Consider the following 19,428-nt stretch of genomic DNA (forward strand, 5'->3'; position numbering starts at 1 on the left):
TTTTCTTATTTCATCAACATAACCTGAAAACATTCACAGCAATTTGTCACTGGGAGTTTTATTTAAATATATTTGCTTTATGGCATTTATATAAGTGTTATGTAAACATGCCCATAAGAAAATAAGTGTGTTTATATATGGTGTAACGGTACCTTGTGAGCTTTGATGTTAAATATTACACTGTAAAGTGCATATATGACATCCACTTATTTGAAAGGATGTGTAAGTTGATGGGCTAAGTTAAGTTATTGACTTATCCTATGATTTTATGTGTCCTTTCAAATTAGCAGGTAAACAATTTTGTGTCATATGCACCTTAGCAATTTACATACCATAATTTGGAGGCACTGGCACTTCAACGTACAACTTCTTCCACCATTTTAAATTTTGGATATGAGACTTTGTAGTAGGGCTTGCCATTTTTGCCTGTTATTGTCTTTCTTTTTAAATTCTCATTGAAATGGAGACTTGCCAGTATATGTCTAAAATATGGAAATAATGCATAAAAATAGGCCATGCAACAAGTGATTAAGTAGCTAAGTAAGGCAAAAAGTACAATTACCTGCAAAATGTTCCCATCCAGGAAAAGCATAACATTTTTGGATGCCAGAAGTTTAGGGTGGCATGAAACCCTTCTAAGCAACTTGTTTGTGTGTCAGGTGATAGGTTTTGTATATCATTCAAAATTCTTTTGTTCAAGAGTATGGTAGACATCTTTTCATGCTCTTTTGTGCCTAGTCAGAAATATATTGTGTGGTTATTCAATATTTCTTTATTGCTGTTTGAATACAGACACGCTTGACAAAAATGCATGGCAAAGCGCCAATATGCAATCGTGTGTGCCTGCGGTTATTCACATAAAAATATCTAAAACCTGATGGCTACATGAAGTATCCACTCACTCGTTTTCAAAATGGCGGGGAATACAAAACTGACAAGGGAGGATGTTCTTGCTCAGATTGTTAACGAAGGTCGTCCAAACAAGCGAAAGCGCGGCGATGAGGAAAGCGTACAAAGGGTTTTAGAGCGTTTGGCCCTTGAATCAGAGCTGGACTCCGATTTATTTGTCTCAGCTGGCCTGAATGCCTTAATGCCACTCTTTGCATTATGCAAGATCGACCACTGTGCTGCCGATGTTTTGGCAAAATATAGCATGAGTACGTCGGCTATCTTTCAAAGTGAAGCAAGGCTGTGGCTTCAAAGTATTTCTCGGCGTCTGGGTGGGAGACAAAGGATACAAAATCCCTTTTTTGGGGAAATTTCCCGGGATATCCCCTTCGAGTTGTTTCTCGTAGTAGTTAAATTGGTAAAAGCAACACCTACATATTGTGAGCCATTTTGCTACTATAGTAACAACAAGAAGGGGGAAGTTATATCGTTTACGTCTCTGCGATTGGTGGTGGAATTACTTTCATTAGTTTCGGGCTATGGAGAAGAAGAAGTAGTCAACTATTTTAAAAGGAATCTTAAAGCCGGATCTCGAAAGGGACATAAAATTTCAGTAATATGCTCAGATGTAAAGGATTTTGCCTTTGTCTATAAGCGAAGACAAGGTAAACTTGTTATCTCGTTTTATTTTGGAGAATGGAACGTTGCTGGCTTTCCACAACATGTTTAAAATTGGATTTTATTTAGGCTGCAAGTTTCCTTTTATATATAGTTGACTACTTCTTGTAATGTTATGCATTTTATCACAGTTAATGGAATATACATAGTTTGGAGACTACATAAAAGTACAATGCAACTTATTAACTATGTTATTGTCCTGCTTTATGCAAAAAAAGGTTCCTTTCTTATCAAATGTCTATTGTATTTTAGCCAAACTAACTAATGGCATTTCTCTTGCTGAGCTCCTCAACCTTGACTTGAAAAATATGTTAATTAAAAGATTGCTAATGGTTTATCTGTGCAAAATACAACAGACATGTGATGGGAAAGGAACAATTTTTTGCAAAAACCTACCTAAACATAGTTAATGAGATGTATTGTGGTTTTATGTAGTCACCAAACCATGCTTATTTCATCAACTGTGATTTGATATCATCATGAGAAAGGTCTATTGCAGATGAGAGTATTGATGTTGGATGCACTTTGATTTAAAATTTTACCATACCCAAAGCCACACATGAGTGCCAGTGCTCTTTTCTTGATGTATATATATATATATATATATATATATATATATATATATATATATATATATATATATATATATACCAGGAAAAGAGCACTGGCACTCAACACGCAATGGATCTATTAGCTGATAACAGCAAAAATGCATGCTATGTACAAAATACACTAATATTGGCTTGAATAAGTGATTTTATTTCCTAGCCTGGTAGGTTGACTGGTAATCTTCAAATACCAAATGTCACAGGCATTAAATAGACAAATACATGTATAATCTAATGACATGAATTAACATAGTATAGAATTGTGTACCAATGCTATTAACACCTGTTAGTAATTTAAATTTGTAGTGGAGATTCTCACAACTAAATTGCAAGATGTTCTTACCACACTACATGGTTTAGCCTAAACAGATAATATCTTGCATCCATGCTAAACATTCAAACAATATTTGAAAACATTTGGCTTAACATTTCTATCTGTAACATATACACTACATATTAACTATATTTAAGTAAGGTAAAACTCAAAGTACCTTTTGATGTAACTAAAAGTCAATTAAACAATCATTGCAGTATGTTGTTATGTTTTGAAGTATATTTAGATAATATAAAGTTGGATTGGTTTTAATCAGTCTGCTGTTATTCAATAATACCTCAGTAGAAATACAACTATTTCCCACATATGCTGCACTGAAGCACAATCCTACTCGTGACAATACTATGACCAAGTTAGGATTGTTAATGGTTACAATCTTAACTTGGTCATATAGTGTTTCTTATATCTGTATGCTGTGGTTCAATCTACCCAGTCCCGGTACAATTAGTTTCATTTCGGAAGAAGTCGAGAGTACTCAAAGCTGAAGCCAGCCAGGAACACAGGGGGATTTTAGTCGTACGATTTTAGTTGACCGATTTTACTCGGGCAATATCAAACTCTTTGGATATTGTCTTATGCAGTCCACTGACAATATTCGCTTACAAATGGCATCGTGCTAGGATCGATTTGGTAAATCGACTAAAATCGGCTTATTAAAATCGCATCCTGTGCGCCCGAGGTGACAAATATTTAGATATGTGCGCAAGCAAATTGAAACGGGCTGCGGATATACATCAGTTAGGTTTGTACTCTTAGATGTACCTGGAATTCCAATAAATTTAGTTATCAGTTATAAAATATCGACAAGAATAATAACTGATTTTCCGATAAATTAAAATACTAGTTAATAGTGATGATTTTATCGGATCTTTTTTGCTGAAATTATTACGAAAGTTTTCAAAATGTTATACTGAACTGGACTACAGGCTATTTTTTGAGGCATTTGAAGAAACTCAAAGGAATTCCAACCCAAAATGGAGTATACAACCTAAAATAAAAAAAAAGCCATATATTACATTGTATATTTTAAGTTGCTACAACTTGCTTTGGCCGGAGTTTTTTTTACTATGCTAAAACGCGATTTCCGAATGATTCGTGACAGCCGAGACATACAGTGATCATGAAAACGAGGGTCGTGGTGTGATTTTGTATTGTTTTTTTAATAACTTTAACTTAAAACGAAGGCTCAACCCAGTATTATTGTTTAATTCTAGCAAATTTGAGCATGCAGTAACTCGTAATTCTTTTGAATAGTTACGCAGAAAGGTTTCTGTAAAAGGAAAAAGGTTTTAACACAAGTTGTATTAACTACATATCTAATGTGACAATGGCTCATTTTTTAAAATAGGGTGCAAACATTCAGCTAGGGTACATTCATTCATTGATACCTCACAGTGACTCCAAGTTTCCGAAAGTTTTCGTTAGTAACAGTGGTGCCTATAATGAGGGCGAAATCAATGCTTATAATAGTTGAAAAGGTCAACCATACTGTTTTATATATCAGTCCATGAAGATATTATTAAACCTAATTAAATACAGTACAACACAGTACAATATAAACGCACAATCCAAACCCAGCCAATCCAGTTCAACTCATCCAAACAAGTCCAACCTAACCCCTTCAGAAAACGATTCACACACTCTCTAGCACACTGATAGATACACTAATCAAAAAACAGACTTTTATCACTTCTGCAAAACAATAAACAGTTAGAATGACATGTCGGATATGAACTAATTATTATCGTCAGGATCTGTTAGAAATAATCTTTAGAATTATTGAGTGTAATGGGCCTTTATAAAAAGTCTGCGTTGTGACGTATTTGCAGAGAAATCATGTTCCTGAGCTAGTTGACTAACTGGGAACATGTTTAGTCCGCAAACTACGTCAAAACAAATACTTTCTATATAAAGGTATATACATGTATATCATATTTTCGGGGTAATTTCAGATCATTTCAAATCAGATCGTTATTCAAAAGTCCATTCGACTGTATGGTACTGTACTTTATAATAATAAGTTTCATATTCGTTGAATGAATGACAACACATACTGAGTAACATAGACAACATTCTACCTGTACAACTATAGCCCCGTTTACACTACACTCAATTTATCGGCACGGCACGGCCAAAATTGGTACCCGTGCCCAAATTTATTAGTGTTCAGGCTACCAAAACAAAGGCAGGGCACGGATGAAATGGGCACGGGTACCCATTTTAGCCGTGCCGTGCCAATAAATTGAGTGTAGTGTAAACAGAGCTTATATGCTTTAGTCGAATAAAAATAATCTTGAGAATTATGCATCATGGTAACAGTAGCTACATTATGAGCTTTTTTAATTGAGATGAACAGTGGTCCTCGTTTAGTTTGCGCATGCGAAATAGAATGTTGTCTATTGTCTTCACGGGCATGCTAAAGATCATCAAGTAAGATATATTGCAGTGCTGTCCAAGAATATGCTGGGCTTGAGTTGGACCCTAAGGGCCCAGACACACTTGACGCGATTTGCTAACGCGACGCGAATTTTTCATTTTCAGCAAAAAACAAATTCAATTCTGAATGAACATTTTGCGAGATATGGGTACCAGACCAGTCAAAATGTACCGTTAGTCGGTAATTACCAAGAATATTATAACAACATTGTCAAAATTAGCGGCTTTTAAAAACTGACAAATTCGCGTCGCGTTGGCGGATCGCGTCTGATGTGTGTGGACCTTAATACCTCAATTCAAACCCGAATAGCCTCACATTTCTCGATGCTGTCTTTTATCTTTGTGCGGAGCTCATGACTGCAAAATCTACAAAGATCGTCAGAATTCAATTTGTTAAAACCACAGTTGCAAAACTCAGGGTCTTTATTGCAAACACGTTTTGGTAAGTAGGACAGTGCTTTTGGATTTTTAGCCCTTGCATTTAAACCCTGTTCTCGTAGCCAGATTAAAGAGATGTATTCATGGCGAAATACTTGTTCCCATCTATACAAATAGCAAGTATTAGCACAATATCTGGATATAGCAATATGCTTTGCTTCTCTCCCTTCCATTGAATTCAGCCCAAGCCCTAACCCATATTTCAACTTCATCTCTTGAGTGTGCTTATGAACAAAATTGCCAAGAGACCATACTGTGGGATTAACATGAAAATATAAACAATAGCCATGATAAAAATTTCTACAATGCAATTCTAACTCACTAAGTTCATCATCAGTTATGTTAACACGACTAAACAATGAAACAGCATTTCTCAAGCAAAGACACATGTAAGCATGGATATGAATGACAAGTCTAGCTTGTTCATTTTTAGCTGCAGTATCAAGAACGTCTATAAGGAACATGAAATTAAACAAAAACATTCTTGAATCCTTACCTGTAAAGCGGTACTCAAAATCCTTACCATTAGCCCCTGTATCATTAAACCACCTGATGATCCTCTTAGCCAACCTATTCAGGCCACACTTTGACTTAAGTATCTCAACATACCTATAAAAAGGGGAAATAGCTGGCACCTGGGAAAAAGTAGAAATAGATGTAGATAAGTTAGACCATGAAATTGCAAGTTTTAACAGATGTCGATGTGCTAGAGCACACGCATTGTTCTTCAGGTGTAGTGGTTCAATGTGGGCTTTATTGATTAAATCAGTCACTAGGGGAATAAATTCCTGTCTGCTTTTAAGCTTGGCAATGAAACTGGTAACTCTTGATCTCTTGGTGGCCTTGCTAAGATTTGGATTCAGCTTCTGTTTGAACTTTTCAACTGCCTGTGCATCTGCAACTCTCTTAGTATAAACCCAAGGCTTCCAGGTGTCAGTAGGATGGGGACCAAATGTGCCTCTACAATTTACTATATTATCTTTACTAACATCTGCAAATGATGAAAAATAGGTGGCACTGTTAGTTAGTTCACCTCCTAAAAATGCAAGCATTTTCATGTCATTAGGCAGTTCCGCAATAACAAATTTAACTTGGACAGGCTCACCATTGATTAATACAGAATATGATTTTTTTTCTATCCTCTTTAAATCAGCCATCAGCTTGGCAATGAAGCGTTTCACTAGGAGACAATTCTCAGAGCAGTTAGCCCCAAAAAGAAGGAAATTTTCATTTCTACTCAGTATGTGTTGTCCGATATTGAGAATACTCACCAGCCAAGAGCATGCAGTATCATCCTTGCCAAAAGGAGCTCCATCACCACCTAATGCTATATGGAATGTGTTAGGCTCATCAAAAGTTAAAATATTATACTCTTCACTACTAATATAAAACTCTGCCAACTTCAAAACAAGATCTTCAATCTCTCTATAACAACCATTCACCTTATCAGCTTCATCCAACCCATAACAAAGCGTCTCCCGAACACTGTGCAACCTACCTATTTCAATGTACTTGATATATGACACCAACCTGTGGTAGGGAACAAGCCTAGGGGTGGGGCAGTTTGCAACCTTTATACACGCAGCCCGTTTCTTATTTGTGGCATGACTATATGAAAGAGATTTTTACACTGATCTATGTCTAACCCTACCCATAACCCTGTTACTATAATAGATAGCAATTGATCTCAACATATTATCACTTGAAATTTCAAACTTCTCTAGATCTTCTTTGTAAAGCTTCAGCAACACCTTTCCTCTCAACTTTGATCTCTTAACACCCTTCACAGCCTGCACCATATCACTTTCTTTGCATCTGGTTTCCAGTGCCTCTACCATTCCAACTGTAGCTGGTTTTGTATTTGCCACACTCCCGCCATTAATGATACACGCTGCCTCCATTGTTTCCTTCCTCCGCTTTCTTCCAGTTGATATGCTGTACCCAGGAGCTCCAGTCGGTGTGGTTTGCCTTCTAGCTGCTGTTTTCCTGCTAATTGAAAACGCTGTGTTTCTACTATCTTTCCCTATCTCCTCTACCACTTCCTCCTGGATCTCCTCTACCTCCTCTAACTGATCAACTAGTCTGGCTACCTGCAATACATCATACATGTATGTAATATATATTGGTGTTTGGTCAGTGTTTTGGTAAACATTATTGAAATCATATCACTCTGGTTATTGACAGATTTTCAATTAAATTGAAAATTGCTGAAAATACCAATCAACTCCCATTTCATTATTGGCAATGTATTCTAAAATTTCCAATATAATATCAATATGATAGAGACTCTATTAAATTTGTCAATATAAAAAATAGTGGGCTCTCAATGCAACACAATTCGGAAGCATTGAAGCTTGAAATACTTTGTGATTTTTAAAGATATATAATATATACACAATCAACAAATGTTTTTATTTACCTTATTGTCTAATCTCTGAAGCTTTGCAGCTGTCGCCCGAACCTGCTTTGTTTGATCTGCGACTGTTTGGTTGCCCAATTTCCTCTGCTGCACATACGGGCCAACATTGAAGCGCCTATATTGACGCCCCCGCGGAAACGGCATTTTCACGGTGTTTAAAAGCAAAATTCTAAAAAACAAAAAAGGTAGGATTTTAAGTTGATAACATCTGTACAAAAGACCGGAGAAGTATCGATAATTTGAGCAACAGCAAAAAACTTAAAACAAAACGAAAACCGATAACTTTTGATAAATGTTGCCAAAGAACGCCATTCTCGCGAACGCCTTGAACGACGATCGCTTCCCAAGGAAAACAACTTTAGTAACCATAGCAACTTTGGTACCAAAATTATCACTGAAGATCCCTCTTTTAACACCGCAGATCTATTTTTGCCCCTGAACAACCCCTCTTTTTCAAAAAGCAAACAAAATTGCGCAACATTGGAGCTTAAATTAGTTACCAGTTTTCGCGTATATCAAGCGCGGAATCGAACAAAAATTGTCACGATTTTAATTAGCGCTTTCGCATACATTTTTGTCAAGCGTGAGATGTACCTTTTATTAACTATAGCTAAAAGAGAGTTACGAATTTTTTTTTCAGTTAATAAGTAATATAACCTCACATTGGAAAGAGTAATATGACAAAAAAGGGCACATTTCTGATTAACAATTTCTTATGAACTCCCTAGGATAAAATGATTCCACTGACTAGACTTTCTGTGCTTTACCTATTTTAATCCATTTCCGAGGGCTAATATCTTCATGGGCACATGTGGTAAATAAGGAATTTGGATGATGTTTGCGTTTGTCTGCAACATGGAACATGAACGACTTCCATTTTGCCAATATAAGCTCTTTAAATCCCTGTACAGTTGATGTAACACACCAGTACAAGTGGTTTCTCACACCTTTTAACCAGTATGTTATTTTCTCTAAACCCTTTTTCTTGCTTGCTTTAAACAGCTTTTTGTGTATAGATCTTGTGACATGCCAAATGTCAAAGAAGTGAATAGTCCTTGGTTGGGTCTGTCTGATCCATTTGGCAATCCCCTTGTGCCGGTCAGAAACAAAAGTGTCAACTGACAATCCTTTATCTTTCAAGAAATGAAAGCAAAGTTTTGCCTCCTCAAGCTCCATTGCTGTACTGCTTCCAGTTTCATTTGCCTAGGATATATAATTATAACTAACTTATATAATTACTGTACCACTGCATTAAGCCCTCTCTTGCCTAAATATAGAATAAGTTTTTCTGTGCAGTAAACCACAACTACCCCAGACGATTTTACTTGTCAATGGGGAACCTCTGGGCATTAAAGGGTTAAACACTATCTCATTAAATTCCTTTCTCTACGCCATCGCACTGATTTTTGGTAAAATTGTACATGTTCCTAACAATGTGATCCTTGTATTCACAATTTACTCGACATGTCTGGTCTAAAAGGAAGCTTTAAACTTCCTTCGCTGATTAAGAAACGAAGATCAGACCATGGCCTGCCAACGTTTAATTGGAGTTTGCTGACGGATATCCATGAGATTGGCAGTGGTGCTTTTGGTTCAATTTATAAAGCAAAATACGACAAAAAAGAGGATCTTGTTGCGGTTAAGCGGCTAAAAGGTGAATCAGCCATTTCAAAAGATCGCTTTTTGAAGGAAGCAAAGTTGCTTTTCAATTCAAAGCATACCAACATCGCACGTTTTCTTGGTTTCTGCGACAATCCTTATTCCGTAATGATCAAGTTTCTTTACTTCTCGTTTACTCCATTCGGAATCGAGAAAACAGTGAGCAATCTATAAGACTTCTGTCATTTTGTGGACGGTGAGTGTGATTTCGATTCGTTTGCCGATGTGTTAGTGGTCTGTTTAAGGGATGTCGCAAATGCTCTTGATTACCTCCACAAGGCGATTGTTTGTAAAGTCACGGACTTTGGTCTAAGTCGATCATTGCACGCTCAGACGAAGTCAGTTCTTCAGTCGCGAACAGATGATGTCACCAGAGGAACGCCTGTGTATATGGCACCTGAAGAGAACGGACATTTGGTCACTAGGTATGGTAGCATACACCCTACTCAACCCAAATTTACTGCATCCTTACTGCAGAGAAGCGACTGACGGTGGACTTTCTGAGAACAAACTTCAGGCCTTGATGAAAAAAGGATAAGTCCCTACCCACGAGGACAAATACGAATCAATGCGAGTCACAGAATGGTGGCAGATAGCCGAAGTTTTCAAGGCGTGCACAGCCTTTAGGCCGGCCGAAAGGCCAAACGCCTCAGAAATCATTAAGGAGTTGAATCCTGATGATCCTGTTGCTTCGTTAACCGTGATGAGCTTCAGTGTGAGCCAGAACACCGCCCTAGATAACGCCGATGCTATAATCGCAAAAAGAATGAATGATTGTGGAGAAATTAATGTTGAGTTTCGCCTGAGAATGATGGGACAAATGCATGTGTTTTCCTGGCCTTAAAAATAGGCGATCTTATAACCCAGCACGTGATGTGGGACGACAACGATGCCATTTCCTGGGAAGATATGGTGACAACGGCAGAGAAAGTCATCACTGAATTCCCGTTACAGATAAACAGCCTGCGTGATTGCTCAGCGGAATATGATCCAGCCAGCGTTAAAGCCATTCTCGCATCAAACAGTATGCTGCTCGGCAGTTACGAGTTGTCAGAGGAGTGCGTTTCGGACAACGGTGCTCTAACAGAATTAGGGCGGCAGGAACTGTTCAGTGAGATGAGCAGCACGAAACTCGTTGATACGGGATGGGCAGTAGGTCTCTACACATGCAGTCCATATTGCTTCCTCGTTGGAGTGGTCCGTGAGTCATTCTTCCTGATCTACACCCACCCAGTCAGTGAAGCGTTAGGTGGGAATGGCAATGGGGCTTTTGGTGTACACTGAGGATAGGAGCACACGATCGTGCAGGATGGTGGTACAGTGGATCCTCAAACGGCTTGCGGCCAGTGGAGTCGGCAAAGAAGCAGCACAAAGTGTTTCATGAATCATGGAAACCTCATCGGATAAAGGTGTGTGCATTTAATTTTATATAGTTTCCCATTCTTTATCAATATTTATAAAAAACAATTACGCATCATACATTTTCCTGCACCACTATAGCGCTTATATATAGCGTTTAATTATACGACTTTGTTGAAAAGAAAATGTCATGTATGTTCTTCGCTGAACATCCGATGGGTCGCATTGTCTTTTTGCAATGTTTCGGGTGACAGGCCTACGCAAGTTACTGCCTGCGACAGTTGCAGTTAGACTCGTATGCCAAATGCCAGCACACTACACTTGACGGCGATGCTTTAGTTTAACTCTAGCGATTTGCTACGATATAAGGCAGGCAATGTTTCCTTCAGATATAGCAAGCGCTAACAGCAAAGGGTTGAATATAATGTGTATAATACCCGAGTAATTTGTTCGCGTTATGTTTAGACAATTGCACAAGATCAACTAGACTGGATCAACTAAATTCCATGCAGTTCAAGGGAGACGGTACGTTTATTTAACTGCTTGGTCCATTCATTTCTATTAATTATTTACAGATTGAATTCAGACACTCTATACATTGTGCTTATAGTCCCTAAGCTAGCGATGTAGATGTCAGAGCAATATGGTCAATATAGTAAAAGAGCAAATTATCTTATTCCCATTTAGAGTCCTGGTTACGAGAGCGGCCCGGACTCAGATACTGACGATTTCAATGTACTAGACAATGTGCAGAAAGATGGAGCTATTGACTCAGAACAAAGCATAGAATTAGACAGGTATATAAACGTTCGTTTTTAGTTGTACAATTTAATAGATGATCAACATTTAATAGATGATCGACGCGGTTATTGAGGTAGCCCCAAATCCCAGCGCGGTCAAGGCAAACAAATACCATGGCATACACTCTGTATTAGTAATAATTAAACAATGGTGATCTACCACACAAGTGACAAGGTAAAATAACGTTGCCTATTTAGCATGCATGCGTCGATTATTAGCGCGGCCAATTTACAAGATTTTGATGCACTATACAGCCACAAAAATAATTTAATTTTATTTATTATTTTATTTAATAAGTGCTTTCTTTCGCAGAAAATGGGTTTTATATCCCACTATTCCATCATTTTTGTTGCCATTACTCTTGGCTCTTTTTAGCGCAATAAATATTGCAATGGACAGCCGTCCAAGGTCGGTAAATTTATGAAGACAGTTTTATTATTTTAACTTTACTACTTTACTATAGTGATGCAGATTGTGGAATCTCAGAAACCAATTTATACAGAGGCGATCCTCTTACCCCAGTGTTTGAATGGAGAAGCACTTCATACTGTTTAGAGGAATTGGTACGCATTTTGCTGGCAGACCATGACAAGGAACGTTTATGCGTCGCGCCTCCCATAAATATCGCCCACAACGTTACATTTCTCATAAACAATGACAACCTTAAAAATGAAGACGATCTTAAATGTGACGATATGGGGTCATGGGAGCACACAGGCACGCCAAAGAAAAAGGTCGCGATTACATACATGGAAGATGGGAGCGTTGACGTGGTCACCGACATATCAAAGAGTCCAGACGATGCTGTGCAGGGCAGCAGGCACTTTTTGGTGGAAAGAGTCTATTACGTGAACAAAACCAGCCCCGATTTGAAGAAGATGCGCTGTATGTTACGCGGTAAGCAAAATCAAGTATATAGTGACCCTATATGACCATGAAAAGCTAATTATTGGAAATATATAGAGACCCCATGGCGTGAGCGTGCAAAAGAGAGTTGTTTATATTTCGTATATATTATCATACTAATGTCTTCTAGCGTGCATGCAGCGCACGAATCTACGGCTGCACTAAAATAGTGCAATCTGCCTATTGCCTTGAGGCATGAAACACTGTGTAACGCTGAAGTTGTGAAATTGTAGATTAATTAATAAATATATTCCCTTTACTGCACTAGTATAATATATAATAAACTTTAAAAAGGTAGTGCAGAAAAATCCTATTGTCATAAATATATATAAAATACTATTAAAACTTAACTTAAATACAGTAATCGTTATTATAGATTGTGATACAGAAGCTAAATCCAGGTACACCCTTGTGCAATATCAGTTTACGAAGGACGAGCATGAAGTGATTCCGCCACTGGCTCACGGGAACTCCAAAAGTGGTCGGTCCTATAGACGAGTCTTCCCAAGCACCAGAAAGGCTTTGCAGTCTTCATCAAAAGCTGTAAATCCGAAGGAATTGTTAGACAACGTGTACCGTTCTGTTGGCGATGTTACGACAGCGAGAAGCCACGGACAACTCCCACGGGGACTACGCGATGTCTACAATGCCCGTTTCTCTGCTAAAGCCACTGCAAGTACAGATGGAGACCGCCCACTTGCCAACGAAGTAAACAACATCTGGCAGCTGCTGGAAAAAGCCAAACGCGATGAGAAGGCTTGTCCTGATTCATCGTTTATTCGCGAATGCCGGATACACCCGGACTTTCTGGTTGTGTTGGCCAGTCATCGCCGACTACAAGATCTGACGCGTTTCTGCACAAATGCTAACGAGTTTAGCATCTTAGGCGTCGACCTGACTTTTAACATTTTCAAAGAAAATATTAGTTTGACGGTCGTCACCTATAGAAATCACAAGTTGCACCACAACGCAACCAAGAAGTCGCCAGTTTTCATTGGACCAGTACTGATGCACCAACGGAAAGACTGGCAGACATATTCACGATTTGCGAACACACTGATTACGGAGTGTCCAGCCCTAGAGGGAATCATCGCATGTGGTACAGATGAGGAAAAGGCGGTTATTAGAGGCTTTCAACGTAATTTCCGCTATGCATTGTTCCTCCGTTGCTTCATTCACGTGAAAGACAACATCCAGCGAGAGTTGGAAAGAAGAGGGATCGCGCCCGGTGACAAGAGACTTGTTCTCGACGAGATTTTCGGCAAACAAGTAAACGAAGTAAAATACGAAGGGCTGGTGGATTGCAGCAACAAGCAGGAATTCACAGCAAAGCTGAAAGCGTTAGAGCATCGCTGGAACGCTCTTGAAAACGAATGCGGCAATTCAAGTTGAGCTACTAGTTTTTACGAATGGTTTTGCAAGGAAAAAGTAAGTAACCATTAACTTCAACAGCAATGCACAAGTACCTTTGTACCACAATAAGGTATTTTCAATTTCCGGGCAATTTGAAACAACATAAAATTGGTAATTTATCTTTCTGCATATGAATTATAAACATACTTTTCCTATGTTTCTGGGCGCCAAATTTCGCCTTATGTCATGTCCAAAACGTTAATCAATATGCAGTACCTGCATGCATTGTTCGTTTCGATTATACTTTCAAGTTATCATCAGGAGTGGACGATGATTTGAAAGTATATGTCGAAACAGCAAGGCAATAAGTATAATCTTGTTATTCTGCGTATTACTAAAGGTTACACCATGGTACAGGCACTTCAATTTTTGAGCATGCATATGTATTCAGGATTTCACAAGCCCCGCCACTTGTATTATGATTAAAAATGATAATGAATGCTTATGTAGGCGCCGTTAATCGTGGAATCGATGCTGAAACCAATATGAACTGAGGCTGGTCTCGGGTTCCCACCAAAGCAGTACACAAACAACGACGCGGAAGCTGCCCATTCTATGATCAAGCAAGTGCTACACTTCAATCCAAAGGCGCCGCATGAATTTGTGAACGCCCTTCGAGATATCATTGAAACACAGTATCGCAACGAAGATCGCGCTGTTTTCGGCAAGGGTCCATATGAGATTTGCCCGGAGTTCCAGCATCTCGCAGTAAGCGAATTCGAGTGGAGCAAGCTGACGGCTGAAGAAAAGTTATCCAGACTTAAAATTTACGCAAAGAGTGGTATGGATAGCAAGAAAACGTTAGTTAATGAGGAACCAAAGAATACAACCGACCCGTCGTCTTCACCAGCTCTCGTCTTCACTGCTGCCTCTTCAGGGGTTTCAAACATCCCTCCTTCTGTTTTTGCAACCATGTTCGACAAAGCTAATGATCTGGTTAGTGATGCCACGAATGTTGTACCAAAGCCCGGAGTTACTGACGACTCCTTTATTGTTGCAGGCTACGGAAATACTATCCATAGTGTTACGCCCGGAAAAGGAGGATCCATAAAGTGCAATCGAACATGTACACACTACTCCACAGGAATTTGTGAGCACGTTTTGGCAGTAGCACATGTAAGAGGTGGATTAAAAGAGTTTCTTCAGTGGTACAAACGGTCACGACGAGGCCCAAGAGTAGCTGAAATGGCTCTAGGCGGTGGTCCAAAGAATGCGGGCAAGAAACCGAGCAAGCGAAAAAAGACCAATCAGACAAAACCACCAATCACTGAAGTGGTTTATTTGCTGGAAGAATCAGATTCTTGTGAAGCACTCCAGTTGCCTTCCCAGTCTGCCCACCAGGCAGAGCTGTTCCCTCCAAATCAGCCACTTACTGGTCCAACTCAGCCCAAGAAGTCAAGGAAGACAGCTAAGAATTCAAGTAAGCCACAAAAAAATGCAAAAGCAAACCCACCCATTGCTAGCAAGCAGAATGTACTGCAGCACAACCCTGATTCTCTCCAGGCACCTGGTTTACCCTCTCTTGCTGTGGTATTACCATCTACCCAACCACCAGTATTTCTTCCACCAGACCCATCACTTCTTGTTCGTTTTCACTCGCAGATTCCGTCCGCCACACACTCTCCAGTCAATCAACCGGTCTTCCATCCTGCACAGAAATTGGCAAAACCAAAACATTCAGTGTAACCCTGAATGGAACTCACACCTAAATATTCCTCCCACTCCTGGTCCAGCCAACCCATTTAGGCTAAAGTGGGTTAAAGGTACGACAGTTTCCCGTTGTTATGGATGCAATAAGGAAATCAAGAATCCACCTGAGTGTTTACCCGATGACCTGGTGGTTGTATACAGAGATTTTCGCCAGTATCGAGATCGCATGACAGGGCAGATCTAGACAACACCGGAACCTCAAAATGTGCATTTTCACTTGACAGCGTCCTGCATCAGACAACGCTATCCAAGCTTTCCTAGTGCATGCGCTCTTGCTGTAACCAAAGAATTTCGCCGACACTTGAAATATAAACACATCTTCAGATTAAGCACAGAATTTGGTTGGTCACCATAAAGTTATTACTTACATTGTATATAATCACACAAAGATTACCATGGATGTTGATGTTACAATGAAGAATAAACATAAGATTCTGGATTAAGGAATAAAAACTTTTAGGGCCCATAGGTTTTTAGGTTCCATGTTGTAGGTTCCATGTTGTTAACCACTACAAATGCCTAATCCCACTATAATTTGGTCACATTTCGCTAATTTCATAGCAAGCATGCTCTTTTACATTTATGTTCAACTTTATTTTCATGTTATTTGTTGATATTATGTATATGCTTGTTAGTAGTTACAAATTATTAACCAAGATCGTGTCTTATTTTTATTTTTTTTTAATTAAAGTAACCCATTGCTGCCAAAAGGTTTCACCCTTGTCAAGTATAAATGTCATCTGGAGTAGGAAGAACTAAAATGCTGGCTGATGCTGGCAGCCTGGCACCAGTCACCAGGTGATCAGTTAAATGTAAGGGTATTTTTACCACCCACAACTCAAGAGATTTTACTCTAACAGCAGATGATTTTACTAAACAAGAGGATGGCCCCTGGCTAGTGGCAATGTGTTGAAATTACAAATATATTTAAAGTGTGTTGGCTTTGTATTATATTATACCAATACCACTTCAATCATCTTTTGTAGAAACTAAAGTGATTGTCATAGAACTACTAAGAAGCTCACGAGTGTTATACGACTAAAAGGATATTAACCAGTTCATCTTTCGCGATAAATAGTATAAACTTGATTGTTTTTACCTCAAGGAATTCAAACTGTGAGTAGCTGTCTCATAATTCATGACATGGAAGCGTTTACAGGTTTTAATCACGCCAAATGGGCCAAACAAACTCAAACTGACGCACAAGCTGCACATTCCCCGAAGCCATTCCATTCCCCGGCTCATTCCCCGAAGCCATTCCATTCCCTTCCATTCCCCGTTCCATTCCCCTATTCCCCGTTCCCTGTTTTAAATATAGCCTTTTGTAAATTGTTGACAGCGTAACTACATTTTTAGGAAATAAGTGACTTTATTAGTGCTACAGGAGCATAGGAACGTCAATGTTATGGGGTTTTAAAGTTTCAAACTTGGACCAAAGGTATATTTATTGTAAATCATTATACCAGTGCACCAGTAATTTGTTCAGCACTAGAATGACTGTGAAATATTTTGTTAAAGTTTTGTTTTGTTACTAAACTGTTAGTTACAAGTTTTGTTAACGCACCTGTGCGTCCGTTGGTTTCGTACGCGCTCGTGAATTTTCCTGCATGAAATTTTTCTGCATCGGGGCATTTAGCGAAAAGTTCTGATCTTCGATAAAGGCTTTTCTTTCCCTTTAAAAGGCACAACTTTTCCTCGGTACATAGTCTGCAGTGTTTTCCGCCTGCCAAACAAGCTGGAGCACGCTTTAATGTAGACCACTTTATTGTATAGTCCTTCCCAGCGTTCTTTAATTTCCATACATATTTGGAAAGTTCCGTCTCATTCTCGTATTGTGGGTTGTTAAACGACTTCTTGTGGTTCCCATACCTCTCTTTGAATCTGTTTGCCGTCATGCCGATGTACTCTTTCATGTCTTGACTGTCATTTGTTGTTATCACGGCCTTGTAAACAATGCTTTTCGTTTCGCACTTTCCTTGGAGTGGACATTCGGTGGGCACTCTACATTTACACAATTTCTCGGAATTTTTCGCTGAATTTTCGATTTTTGCAAGAACGCGTTTATTGTGTTTCGAGATAGAACTCTTGATGTTTTCCATGCAGCTGTAGCTGACCTTGATGGAGTTACGATTGAAAATCTTGTGTAAAGGGTTGGATTTAGGGAAGTACTTATCAATGAGGCGAAGAAAGTCCCGAGTAATATTTGAGCGTACGGTTTTACTGAAGGGTGGATTGAACCAGATTATGTTTCTATGCCGTTTCTGCGTAGTAGGTGTTGGAAGATTATCTGGGGAATATCTAAGCTTGTCGTTGTAGTTACTTTGGTGTAGAGCTGTTTCGTACACGCTGGCAACCGAGTCAAAGGCTTCTTTACTTGACAGGGACGATATTCATCTGTTGATCGCTGCTGGAAGGTGCTTAGTAATGCAGGGTGGGTGGTTGGAGCCTTTGTCCACGTACAATAGGTCATTGTCAGGTTTCCTATATGGCAAGTAGCTCTGGTCTTTAAGGTTAAGTGTCAGGTCGAGGAAGTTCACAAGTTGATGATTCACTTCTACCGTTATTCTCAAGCCGAATTGCTGAAACTGGGCAAATAACTCCTTCCTTGGTTTGTCTGCCAATCTACCGCTGGTGCTTCTTATCAGGGCCAAAAACCATAATCACGGTACAGTCCGATGTTTTCTGCGCCAAATTTTGTTGAGAGTGTATTTAACACAAATAAACCAATTAGCTCGCACACTTCAGCTCCATCAAAGCTACCCATGGTGATGTCAAACATAGTCTTACTGTCCTTTTTCACCCATGATTTATTCGCGTTAAAAAGTAGAGATTTTCGTGCATGCTTATAATGGCAACGTATTCGTTTGGTATATCAACAAAGGATTTTGCCCAGGAAATTGCCTTGTCAAGGAGTTCTTCAGTAATAGAAGGGTAAAATTCTACGATGTCGAAGGAAACAAACGTATGGTGGGGTTTGTTGGTAACCATTTAAACCGTTAGTGAGTAGCGTCACCAAACTGAACTGCACTATGAACAGTTGCCTGATGATTGCAAGAAGCATGAAACTTTAAGTAGCAGGTAATACTGTTTTAAGATTAAATAAATAAATGAATAAATAAATAAATATATATATATATTATATATATATTTTTATATATATATTATATTATATTATATAATTATATATTATTATATTATATATATATTATATATATTATATATATTATATATATTATACATATACATATTATATGTATTATATGTATTATATGTATTATATGTATTATATGTATTATATGTATTATATGTATTATATGTATATGTATTATATGTATTATATGTATTATATGTATATATGTATTATATGTATATGTATTATATGTATTATATGTATATTATATGTATTATATGTATTATATGTATTATATGTATTATATGTATTATATGTATTATATGTATTATATGTATTATGTATACGCGTGTCGCGTGTATACACGTATACACATATACACGTATACTCGTATATACGGGTATTATACACGTATAGGTATATGTACATGTATATGTATATACATGTATACACATATATGTATATGTATATGTATATGTATATGTATATGTATATGTATATGTATATATATGTATGTATATATATATCACAGAAGTAAGAAACCAGAAGCAAAAACTTCACAACAATGTTATTGAATTTTTCGAAGGACGACAACTGAAATGGAAAAACAGTTAAGTTACAGGCGTGGGAAATTCTTTTTTGAAAGTGA

The 19,428-nt window shown here is 38.3% G+C and overlaps 2 protein-coding genes across 2 annotated transcripts; one reads left to right on the top strand and one right to left on the bottom strand.

The window, feature by feature from the left end:
• Positions 1–558: 558 nt before the first annotated feature.
• On the bottom strand, positions 559–9,224 carry LOC114526733. The gene is made up of 3 exons (XM_028548260.1): positions 9,192–9,224; positions 8,569–9,004; positions 559–734 (listed from the first exon to the last, which is right to left on the bottom strand). The coding sequence occupies exons 1-3, from the start codon at positions 9,222–9,224 to the stop codon at positions 559–561; spliced, it is 645 nt and encodes a 214-aa protein (XP_028404061.1).
• A 41-nt stretch (positions 9,225–9,265) lies between these two features.
• On the top strand, positions 9,266–9,998 carry LOC114526734 (G-type lectin S-receptor-like serine/threonine-protein kinase At5g35370). The gene is made up of 3 exons (XM_028548261.1): positions 9,266–9,619; positions 9,740–9,885; positions 9,938–9,998. Exons 1-3 carry the CDS (start codon positions 9,266–9,268, stop codon positions 9,996–9,998), a joined length of 561 nt encoding a protein of 186 aa, XP_028404062.1.
• Positions 9,999–19,428: the final 9,430 nt, after the last annotated feature.

The sequence above is a fragment of the Dendronephthya gigantea genome, unplaced genomic scaffold, assembly GCF_004324835.1.
Source record: "Dendronephthya gigantea isolate DGI-Jeju-01 unplaced genomic scaffold, DenGig_1.0 000041F, whole genome shotgun sequence".
Taxonomy (NCBI): Eukaryota; Metazoa; Cnidaria; class Anthozoa; order Malacalcyonacea; family Nephtheidae; genus Dendronephthya; species Dendronephthya gigantea.

Bases quoted from the DNA above. Each gene is read 5' to 3' on its own strand.
- LOC114526733 (XM_028548260.1), bottom strand. From the start codon at position 9,224: ATGTACAATTTTACCAAAAATCAGTGCGATGGC. The intron at 9,005-9,191 runs GTAGAGAAAGGA...TATATATCCTAG, and splicing joins CCAAAAATCAGTGCGATGGC to GCAAATGAAACTGGAAGCAG. The intron at 735-8,568 runs GTAAAGCACAGA...ATTTCTGACTAG, and splicing joins TCGGAAATGGATTAAAATAG to GCACAAAAGAGCATGAAAAG.
- LOC114526734 (XM_028548261.1), top strand. From the start codon at position 9,266: ATGTCTGGTCTAAAAGGAAGCTTTAAACTTCCTTCGCTGATTAAGAAA. The intron at 9,620-9,739 runs GTGAGCAATCTA...TACCTCCACAAG, and splicing joins CATTCGGAATCGAGAAAACA to GCGATTGTTTGTAAAGTCAC. The intron at 9,886-9,937 runs GTATGGTAGCAT...TCCTTACTGCAG, and splicing joins AACGGACATTTGGTCACTAG to AGAAGCGACTGACGGTGGAC.